This window comes from Podarcis muralis, chromosome 11 (genome assembly GCF_964188315.1).
Source record: "Podarcis muralis chromosome 11, rPodMur119.hap1.1, whole genome shotgun sequence".
Classification (NCBI taxonomy): Eukaryota; Metazoa; Chordata; class Lepidosauria; order Squamata; family Lacertidae; genus Podarcis; species Podarcis muralis.
In genome coordinates this window covers 4,598,502-4,610,600 of record NC_135665.1, presented here as the reverse complement: position 1 = coordinate 4,610,600, position 12,099 = coordinate 4,598,502, and the positions used below count along the sequence as shown (strand labels likewise).

The window sequence follows — 12,099 nt, the reverse complement described above, 5'->3', positions numbered from 1 at the left end:
TAAAAGAGAAAGACAGTTGTATAGAATTCCCTAGAGTATAGAAAGTTCTTTCTGAGGAAAATATTAATGTCTAACATTATTATTAATTTCAGCTTATTATAAAACATGTATACATCACATATACTGAGGACGTTTAATATCTGCCATGATTAAGAAGAACTTTCACACCTAGTAGTACTGTAATAGAGAGTTGAAATAATTGTAAACATCCTTCCACATAATGCTTCATCATCCTGGAATGTGAAAAACCTTTTATCTAAAATTATGAGTACATAATATTGGGCTATTCAGATGTTTGTAACCTTGAAAGTACTATGCATTTTCAGATTACAGAATGCTGTAATACTCAAAAGAGAAGACCATTCAAATTCAACCTGAATTGTTACACAAACCATTTCTTATTGTATTTCTCAGTAAATGGAATACAACTATGCAAATAATCATGGTTTCAGACACAAGCGTCCAATCATATATGATGGTTTTAAAGGAGTGAACTGTGCTTGAGCAAGAAATCCAGACTGGTGGATCTTCCTTAAGCCATAGCTGATTTTTTTAAAAAACATGAAGTGAATAAAAATAAGCTGTTGACCTCTGACTCATAATACCATCCCATGCTGAAATGTTCCTCAGCTGTTTATACAGTATTTTCAAAAAGTCTCAAGCACAAATGTTACATCATGTTATCAGTCCCCTCACACCAATGAGAGAACAAAAAGTCCCAAATTCATACACTCCCTAAAGTCAAACAGCAATACTTTATATTGCATAAAAATTCAATCATACATATATACATAAAATGGGTGGTTTGTTTTTACAGAACAGGCCTGATATATTTAAATATGTTTTCTTGAACTAAAACCAAAAGTTTAATTTAGATTTTAAATTAGAATGAAAAGGAAATAATAAGGAACAACATTTTAAATCCTTTAAATACAGCATAGAAACAATTTTGGTGGTGCATTTAAGAAAGTGAGTAGATTGTAAGATAATTATACTTTATAAAATGCTTATTTTTCACTGCAAGTTCATTAGAAGAAATTCTACAAAACATACAAAACACTGCAATCCATAATATATTCCAAACTAGCCACTGATATAGAACCATTTATTATATAGTAGACAAGGTGAATCTGAGGATTCCAATACACTAGTAGGTTTGCTAGATTATTTTTTAATCCAAGTGACCAAATTATTTCACAAATTAAATCTCAGCAATCCTCAGAAAACATTATCCACACATTGCCTACGGAGGGGGAAGGGGGAGACAGAGATGGCAGCGCTGAGATTTATACTTCCTACCTCCCAGCTCACACTCTGAACATGGCTCTAGCTCTCTTTAACTACAGCCACTAGAAATACTTCATTCAGGTTATATGTGAACAGACATTTCAGACTTACAAATTTATGTGTAGTGACAGAACAAAGGAAGCAAAATAGCAAATATTTCAGCTGCTTAGGGAAGTTCAGTGCATCTCTTTCCCAAGGAGAAAAAGCAGTTACCAGAGAGGTCTTGTTTAAGGAATCTTGGCACTGAATAGGACTGATGAGCACCCTAAAATACCTCATTTCAACTATGTGATTCCATTGTGGATTGAAGATTGGATGGGGGGGGGGAGAGTATCAGAAACCTGGTGTTAACTGGGTTGAAATATAAAGAGTTCTGCCTCATCATTCAGCTTTTCTTTTGTATTTTTCCTTCCATGTTTTTCACCTGCTCTTTGCTGCTTGTTATTACCACTCTTTTCAAATGCCACCTTACTGTCACTTTCGTAATTCATTTTGAAACTGAAAGTTCAATACTTAGCAGAGCCCATTATTTGCATGAAGTGCTTAATTTTTGAATGCTTTCATGAATCTTGATTATATCACTTAATTTACTCAGGCATCCCCACTAAGAATTCACCTCTCTTTATCCTCCAGTAGCCATTGACTAACATGCCTGGTGCTCTCTTCAAGCAAATGCAAGAATGGCTTACTTGCTCGTACCACTGAAAGACACATATTTTTTCCAAGGCAAAAGAGGAAGGACTCAATAACAGCATTATTCTGACTAGTAGTGCCACTAAATCACATCCTGAAGCTACTCCTTACTCTATTAACCACACTTCTTCTGGATTGGGTTATTTGAACTGGCATCACAACAGTGCTTTTGGAAAGATGTTCAGAGTAAAGAAAAGTGAGAACAATAGAGAATGGCAGCCACATAGTAGTGCAACAATTGGTGACTGCCTTATCAAAACTTCAGACAGGTCATCTGTGTAGCGGTTCACCATTTTTTACACACAGATCTCCTTTGATGGATCCTTCTTACTGTCTCTTTAAGGCTTTGACATTGAAGAAGTTATACGCCAAACAATATACAATTTATATATATCCCCAATCACTTATTCTGGAAATTGGGGGTGGGGATCTAAATACATGTAAACCTTTCATATATTAAACTGTTTATTTATAAAGACTGCTGTGTTGGCAACATGTATCCCATAGGAAAAAGGCCAAATTTCACTGGAGGGGTGGAAATGGAAAAGAGCACTAGGTAAAATGTTCTTCAGTCTTCCAGTGGAGTTACCATCATCCGTCAGACAGCTGCAAAAGAAGGATTCTGCAAAGTCAGCTGCTGCGACCTGGAAGAAGGGCGCAGTTGAACCTTCAGTCTCACTGCAGTCAGTCTACTTCACCATCAGTAGTTTTTATCCCTCAACATTTCTCATAACTATTTCCAAGCCTGGACTGCACCATCACTAGGAAGAGACTAGCTTATTTCTGTTCTGTACAAAGATGCTTACACATTTGCCAATTTCCAAACTAGGTGTCAAGATTCTCTTTCCTGAAAATCTGTTGTGTACTATATCCAGGTTTTGCATGGCCTTTAGGCACGTTGTCCCCAGTGGGCTACCCTGGCTAGCACTGTCAACACTGCTCGTTTGCTGGCCCTCTGCCTTCAGGCCCAATCTGCATTACTGCCTACAAGAAGACATAGCAAGCAGAGGTTACTTCCCCTGCTGCTCCTTTTGCTTCCTGCACTCTTAAGAGGACAGGGAAACAGGGAACAACAGCATAAAGGAGCAGGGCAATGGGCTTCAGGGGCCAGAAGGGGGGGGGGGTCCTTGCAGGAATGTTGCCCTGATTCTAGCACTGAATCTGCGAATCTAATAGAAATCTTATAATTAAAATATTCTGATATAAATTGGTGTTGGAATTGTAATTCCCATTGTAGGCTCCTACCTCCACAACTCACTCAGGGCGGATCTACACCCATGGCTTTGAATGCCAAAAAGGAGTTAAAGAATGGTTGAGATAACCATATAGCCATATGAAGTTGTTTTCTAATGTTAATAATGCATTATTAAAATGTGACACCAGATGGCACTGCAGAGCTACCCCCTTCCAGAAACTGGGTAGACCTTGTGGAAAAGGAAGAAAAAAACCAAATGTATTGATGTTTTAGAATAATTTAAATATTGTTTTAATAACATTTAAAAGGTGAGTGTAATTACATGCCCCCCCCCCCCAACGTCCATTTATTTCCTAGGGTCTACTCTGAGTAGAATTAATTTTGGCCATCACCCTCAATTTTTTGAGAATGAGAATACTGGCTATTTATATTTCCCTCAATGTTTCTAGCCTAGAATAGTGCATACTATTTCGTTTTACAACTCTATAGTTGATCTTTATTTTTAAAATACCCAAATATTCCCCCTTTATTGTCAATTTATGCATGGATTTTAGTGGTTCTGACCCAGTTGGACTTTGCTCACATTGGATAACCTCTCATACTGAACACACACTTACAGCCGAGCAGCTCATGGGTTTGATTAAAGAGGAAAGCCTCATGCTGTATGATATTTCTGTAGCGTAATTTTATATTAATACATACCTTTTAAAATAGTCATATGCCTTTTCATATTAATCTTTTTATGTGCTTGGTCGTTTAGGAAACCTGGAGTGTACATGTGTATAATATTCATACAAGTCTAATAATAAATATATAAATGAATATAATATGCACAAATTGATCATTTTTTGTGTAGATCAATACATAAACCCCTTGCTTCTTATTATGATTAAGGAGTGAGATGGCTGTCAGAAAAAAAGTATGTGCAGGTAATCCTGACATTCAGATTTCTGAAAACTCCCATCCCTACTCATTGGTCCATAAATCTAAGGAAATAAGCTTTCACAGATGCCCAGTTTCTGGCTCTGGCTTATCAGCAGCTGCGCTGCTACAGAGATGACAGTCCATTCCCTAGGGATTACTGAAAAGTAAAAGCATTAATTTCTAAGTCAAAAATTTCTTTTCTCTCAGATTCACAAGATAGATAAACCTTGCAATGTTTCAATGATATGCTTACAGAAGGCATATTCTTATACTATCATAACCACATGGTGTAACTGAATGGAAAGAAAACATTACGAAGCCCCTATAAATAGAACATTTAAGTAGAGTAGCAGCTCCTGTAATAGTGATACCCAACAACAGACACTGCTATGCACAGTCCACCAGCTAGGCTTCTGCTCACCTACTAGCACAGTGGCAATAAACTCATTTAGGTCTTTTATATGTCTTCAGTTGCCTTGGTTAGGATGACACTGGTTCCCTACTTTACCATTTCTGTATATTTTCCTGTTGTACACTGATCAGAAGAAATGAAGGGCATCTACTCTCTCCATGCAAATTTCTGAAATTCAGTCAAAAGACTTTACATATTCTTGAAATTCAGTGAAAAGCCTTTACATATTCTTATTTTCTCTGGCACATTGGCTGATTAGTGGCTGGACTAGTGACTGATCATCAAAATATTTCCAAGTGAGTTTCTCTTCCACTGGCTCTCTTCCACCTTGCAGCACCTTGTGGTTGCAGCCCCTTCACTTAAAAGTCAAATCATCAGTAGTTTCAATTTGAACCACAGGGTTAGAATTAAAAGCCTCATATTTCATACTATATTTCACAAGATGTTTGAACTAAATGAAAGTTTAAGGCAAAAATGTTAAATTAAGTTTCTGAAAATGAAAGGATGTAAACTATAAATGTGTTTTTAAAAATAAAAGTTGATAAAGCAAGTGACAAATAGGTAAGATAATAAATAATGGTAGGGATGTTTGAACAGATCAGATCAATCTTTTTTTATATAGACTCATTTATTGTTATTACAGAATATTCATACACAATTTTCAATACCTAAAACTAAAATTTAACAACAACAATAAACACAGTTATAGGGCAACACTGAGTACTTAAATCTAAATGGCATTTTGCGTAAAAATGCACAAATGATTTTAAATTTAATGCATAAAATTAAAATAATGATGTAAATGGAAAATATACTATTTAAAAACAGTATATATTTTGACTGGGGAAAAATCATAGTTACAAGATTATTGTCAAAGTACTGTCAAAGCAACAGCATTCAAATAAAGACAATTAAAACAACAATTTTCTTTGTGTTTGTGCTTAGACTTCATTAGTGTATATTTTTAAACTTACATTTAAGACACAATTGTAAAACAGCTACTATAATTTTTGCTTTTCTGTGGCAGTTAAACTTAAAGTGGCAGCATTAAACTTGATAATTCAGCAGAGAAAGTACATATTACTCTAACTGTCATCATCATCACTATCACTAATATGACACATAGTCCATTTTCTGCAGGCCTGTCTTTTCTGCAAGCATGGTAAGAGAAGAAAGAAGCAGAAGTGTTAGTTGAAGCTGGAAAGTTTAATTATTTGTTATTTTTAAAAATGCAAAAAAAGAAAGATGAGATGCAACTTTTGAATTTTTAGTATGCAGAAGAAGAATTTCAGTTAGTACAAATGTAATCCTATATTTCACCACTCACTAAAATAAGTCCAAGTTTATTTTTTCTATAAATATATGCAAATCTCAAAACCTATTGCTCAAAAGACTTTGGAACTTACAAAGCACAGTCACAGCTGAACCATAGCTTTCTGTATTACATAAAACCTATTCTATTTGTGTTTTCTATTTTTAAACCACATAGATTTTATAAATCAAAGTATAAAACAGGAAACCTGTGAGTAAGAGAGTTTTCTTTGCACTGATCTGCACACAGATTTGCTTAATACCTTGGAATGCATAGATAAGTCTCCACAGGAAGAGGAACTCTGCATATGAAAGCTTCTGTACTCATAAATTGCTGGTTCTGCACCATAAACTGCTGGTATCAGTCAGACATTATTCAGTTCCAGAACTGCAATTTGTAAATCTGGTTTACAGTAACTGCTTTGGTTTACCATAGCTGCTTCAACTTATGGTGGAGCACATGAAAGCACTCCATACATAAGCTGATCAAGCCACCTTGTGAGCCAATTTTACAACACTACTTAAATTAATTAAGTACTGTGGGATAGGAGAAGATGGTGAAGTCCACCTCATCATTGGCCAGAAGAATCCCCTTTGTTTCCTAGACTAAATTGAACAGTCAATTGTAATGATCCTAAATTGCCTCTCCCAGTAAATTGACAGCAGGAAAGGGGTATCAGGACTCAGCCCGTGTCCATTTATCCAGTTCTAATATGTGATCACAACAGACTAAATCTAAGTGTATACGTACTACTAGGGATGGTGGTGCCAATACCAGAGTTCCCTTCCTGCCAAAATCACAGGAGAGTTATAGAATGTATTTCTATGTCTGTCTCACTGTACCCTCAAGTACAGTAAATCTACTTACGGAAACCTTTATCTGAATAAGGAGTGTCTAAACTATTGTAAAATGTATTAATTAATCAAAAATAAATCATTGTGACCAATGCTTGCCCAACCACTTTCAGATAGTGGGATGTGAACTGAGTGACTGAGGGATATTCTCCATGCACACGTGGAAGAAGCTGCTCAACTGTTGCGAATATACTCAAATTCCCATTTTTCACTATGAGGCCACAGATTTAACAATTTTGAACTTTCCAAAACTTAACAAAAAGGATCTGGGAATTGTTCTCAATTCAACTGTTCCAATTTATCAAACAAAGAAGGAAAACAGTAACTACACAGTGGCTTGGTTCACACATTGTGCTAAAAGAGACTCTGTCTTAGCAGGTAGGCATGAGTGTGTGAGCTCCCAGAGAGAATCTTGCAGCCAATTTGCTCCTTCCATCAGTAGTCTTTGTTTCTCAACATTTCTATACACTTATTTCTCACAACTAATTCCACTAGCCACTATCATGTTTCAATTCCATAGTAAAATAAACCCCTTTATTTATTTTTTCTTTTTAAAATTGTTCTAGATAAAAACTAGTCAACAATGGCCAATATTCAAAATACTATGAGTTTTATAGACTATAAAAAATAATTTTTGAATAAAATAAAAACCTGTATTGAAGTACTGTAGTAACATTTCAAATAAAGACTTCTATAAATATAAAAACATTTCAAAAAGATTAAGTGCATTTCTTTTCATCTCAATATTTATTCTTTGTTGTGTCCCTTCTCATTAAGGCATTTGTGTAGGTTATATAGTTAAGGCTTTAGAAAACATTTTAATATAAATGTTGTCACTTCCCCCCCACTACTTTGGATCTGTTATCCCACTTACATCCCCTCACACTGGCCATTTCGCAAATCTCTATTTTTATTAAACTGTAAAAAAAACAGCACTTAGGATACGTACTTAACTTTAAATATGCTTATATGATATCCAAGATCTCTGCAGTAAAAATCCCACACGCTAGGGTTAAAACAAAGTGAAATCAGCTGCAGTAGCTGATTTTTTGTTTTGTTTTCACATTCCTTCATACCAAAGACTGCTATTTCAGCTGCCTCTCTAAGCTACATTTCTAATGTATTTTAACTAAAAATTCTTATCTTGAAATCTAGCAGCTTTCTTAGGTCTAATAAACACATCTGTCTTGTGGACCGTTCTATCACAGAGAAAATGAGAGGGACAATACAGGCCATCCGGAGCACGCAGAAATGTGCGTCCATAGTTCTGCACACAGACACACATGCAACAGATGGAGAGAGAAGGATGCGCCGATAGACTTATTCCCTGTTATTATAAAAGCTCATACCAAGAACAAACTTAAATAAAAAATGTCAAATGATCTTGAAACCAACAGGTAACATATACTGTTAATGCAAATTGAAAAAAATGGTCTCCACTGACTAAATACTAAAACATTCCTGAATGCATAAATAGGAATAATTGTTCCTAATATTTTTTTTAAAATATATGTTTAAGTATGGAAGAGGAATGTATGTGCATGTAAAAAGTGTATTATATTACGTCTCCTTGAAGGTTTAGTTTCTTCACCTGTAACATTTGACTTCCAGCACCGTCTCTTAATCTGTATGGTCGAATGACTCCATCCTCACCAAAGAAGCGGGGAGGACGCAAGCTCATAACATCTTCGGAAGCGTTTGTAGCTCTGAGGGGGAGGAAAGTTAAGACCTTTGCATTACAGAAATAGAATAAATATTTTCATGAATATTCTAAAATGTTTTAATAAATTATAAACATATTATAAAGACGAGTTTGGATTTGATATCCCGCCTTTCACTCCCTTTAAGGAGTCTCAAAGCGGCTAACATTCTCCTTTCCCTTCCTCCCCCACAACAAACACTCTGTGAGGTGAGTGGGGCTGAGAGACTTCAAAGAAGTGTGACTGGCCCAAGGTCACCCAGCAGCTGCATGTGGAGGAGCAGAGACGCGAAACCAGTTCACCAGATTACGAGTCCACTGCTCTTAACCAATACACCACACTGGCTAGCTAAGCAATACAAATTACAAATTCTGAAACTAGTAAAAAACTTAGCTGAGTCAGTAGGAATGTACTGCCTATGTCTAGGCAGGAGGAAAAACTGAGGGAGTCCAGCCTGCTTCCCATAAGTCTTTGCTCCTGTCTAGTGTCTTGCGACAGGGTGAAACCCTTTCCATTGGATATGACACCCCATGAACTAAAACTAGCTCCAGTAGGTTCAGGTAGGTAGCTGTGTACATGAAAGTTCATACCAAGAACAAACTTAGTTGGTCTATAAGGTGCTACTGGACATTTATTATTATTTTTTATATATATTTCTAGCTCCAGTAGGTGTATTTCCCATAGCATGGGTGTACCAAGAGCCAGTGGAGACCTGATTGCTGGGAGAGAACACAGAGCAGGGGAGCCTGAATATCTCTATTATGGGGGAGGCTCTCTCACCACAAAGAAAATCAATCTATCAGTCAATCAATCAATCAATCAATCAATCAATCAATCAATCAATCTTTATTACGGTCCAGAGACCCAATAAATCATTACAAAGCAATGCAATGCACAGTTCAGACAGCCTACCTCCAGGTTAAACAAGAATTTTGTTCAGGCTTAAAGATAGGGATCATTGGTTCTTGCAACCACCGATAAAAACTTCACCACTGCTAATGTTCTAGCGTTTGTCCGGTCTTCCAATAGGAACCTGACATAGTGAGCCTCTGATTTTCCCGGGAAACGTACCAGCAAGGGTAATATCAATTTAGCCCTGGCTTGTTCATATTTCACACAGTGCACAAAGAAAATAAAACACACTGGTACAAAACGGTTCATAACAGCAAATTTTGCATAATTCTCTTACTATGCTATGTTTTTTTTCTTTGTAGTTTTTACTGGTATGAACTATGACAATCTGAAGGCACAGTAAGAAAAGAATGTAGTAAGAGGTAAGGGTTACTGTTTTTTAGTAAAACTTTTTTGAAAAGGCAAAGAAGGAATAAAGGAGAGGGAAATACAGCGAAAAGAAAGAACCTGAGCTCAAAAGGCAAAAAAATAGTGTAGAGTAGAAAAAACACATATGCCTTGGGAAATGACAGGAACTAAAGTGAAGGAGTCCAAAGGGCAGAGCACATGCAACTTAGCTAACCCCAACATGTGCCTGTCTTGGATGAATTACAGAACACAACTGTTTACATGGATGACTTCTATGCCAAGCTGAGAAACATTCACTAACACATAATGACAATATTTGACAAGTACTTCTATTCCAAGCTAATAATATGTTTCATATTTAGGGGAAATATTTCAAAGAAAAGTAATACAAGTATTATAAAATGAAATTTATCATGTGTACAACGGTTGATTTTTTTTTAAATTAAAGAAGTTGTTCTCATTTTATTTAAAGTACCTGTGTTATCAGCGTTGATAATTTTATTAAGGAATGTTTAAATAAAATTACTGATCAAGGGCTGAAATGTGAACAGTATGGCACAGTCACTTTGTGACGGTGGTGGTCACAAATAATGGTAATAAATACATCCTTACCTTTTAATTCCCTGAAAGGTGCTGCTAGCCATATCTATTATTCCTCCAGTGGGTCTTGCTACAGCTCCCACTAATCCTTTCCCAACGCCTTTGAAGAAACCTGTTGCTCCTTCTTTCTGGGCTCCTAGAAAACAATGACAGCAGCAAACAACAAAACATAAAATAGAATCACAGCATCACAAAATTCTAGAGTTGGGAAGGTCCCAGAGGATCACCTGGCCCAACCCCTTGCAATGCAGGAATATGCAGCTGCCCCCTACGGGGACTGAACCTGCAACCTTGGGGTTATCAGCACCACACTCTAACATCTTTTTAAAGAAAGCATATTTTATCATTTGCTACAATTAAGGCTGAGGTGTGAGTTATTTCATGAACATTTCCAGCTTAAAGGAGGGCTGTGGGAGAGGAAGAGTGTAAAAGGTTTCACAAAATGCATGCCCCCTGCAACACTGAGGATACCTGGATCCAAATCAGAGTGCAAACAGTACTTTCAGCCCTCAGTCTGGTCCTGAAGTTAAAGGAATAAGGGGGAAATGCTGTCCAAGAGCAGCAGGGAATGTGGTAAGTGCTGGTAATGGTGAAAAAACTTCACCCCTCTCTGTAAGTTCTCCTAAATATTATCAAAATGCACTCCACTCCCATCCAATCACAGCCTGCAAAATGGTAGATAGACAGGAGGCTATTTTGGCTTAGCGCTAATTAAAACTATGACACACCATTATAACAATTGTAAACATACATTATTTTTTTTCTATTTTGCTTCATTTGTCAGCAGCAGGTAAAAAGTAGCTTGTTTTTCACATAAAGTATATCTCAGCAAATAGCAGCTTTAGGTTCAAATAACACAGTACGAACTGAGAGAACGATCATACCTCTTATTGGCTTTGTTACTATTCCTGTTATTCCACTGACAAAACCCTGCAAGTTAAAACAAAATGGTATCTCAACTTTTGGTCTAAAATGGATTTCTCAGCATGATTTAAGACTGTGAAGTTGATTATATAATGATAATAATTTATTATTAATACCCCGCCTATCTGGCTGGGTTTCCCCTGCCACTCTGGGTGGCTTCAGCAAAATATTAAAATACAATAATTCATCAAATATTAAAAGCTTCCCTAAACAGAGCTGCCTTCAGATGTCTTTTAAAAGTTGTATAGTTCTTTATCTCCTTGACATCTGAAGGGAGGGTGCCACTACTGAGAAGGCCCTCTGCCTGGTTCCCTGTAACTTTGCTTCTCGCAGTGAGGGAGCCAGTAAAAGACCCTCAGAGGAGGACCTCAGTGTCTGGGCTGAGCGATGGGGGTGGAGACGCTCCTTCAGGTATACTGGGCCAAGGCCATTTAGGGCTTTAAAGGTCAGCACCAACGCTGTGTCCGGAAACGTACTGGGAGCAAAAGTAGGTATTTCAGGACCGGTGTTATGTGGTCTCGGCGGCTGCTCCCAGTCACCAGTCTAGCTGCCGCATTTTTGATTACCGGTAGTTGTATTTCTGAGTCACTTTCAAAGGTAGCTCCACACAGAGCGCATTGCAGTAGTCCAAGTAGGAGATAACCAGAGCATGCACCACTCTGGCAAGACAGTCCACAGGCAGGTAGGGTCTCAGCTGTTGTACCAGATGGAGCTGGTAGACAGCTGCCCTGGACACAGAACTGACCTGTGCCTCCTTGGACAGCTGTGAGTCCAACTGACTCCCAGGCTGCACACCTAGTCCTTCAGAGGCACAGTTACCCCATTCAGGACCAGGGAGTCCTCCATGCCCACCCGCCCTGTCCTCCCAAAACAGTACTTTTGTCTTGTCAGGATTCAACTTCAATCTGTTAGCCGCCATCCATCCTCCAACTGCCTCC

At 37.3% G+C, this 12,099-nt stretch overlaps 1 protein-coding gene across 3 annotated transcripts in view; it reads right to left on the bottom strand.

The window, feature by feature from the left end:
* Positions 1-12,099, bottom strand: part of VPS13A (vacuolar protein sorting 13 homolog A) — a 136,961-nt gene that overhangs the window by 6,845 nt on the left and 118,017 nt on the right. For 2 of the 3 annotated variants that reach the window (XM_077935994.1, XM_077935995.1), the window contains exons 66-68: positions 11,122-11,167; positions 10,250-10,373; positions 8,269-8,383 (exon numbers count right to left, since the gene is read on the bottom strand). In XM_077935994.1, coding sequence (XP_077792120.1) covers positions 8,269-8,383; positions 10,250-10,373; positions 11,122-11,167 — 285 coding nt within the window. Of the gene's footprint in view, positions 1-557; positions 5,663-8,268; positions 8,384-10,249; positions 10,374-11,121; positions 11,168-12,099 lie in introns of those variants that run through there. The other variant, XM_077935996.1, reaches the window with a different exon arrangement.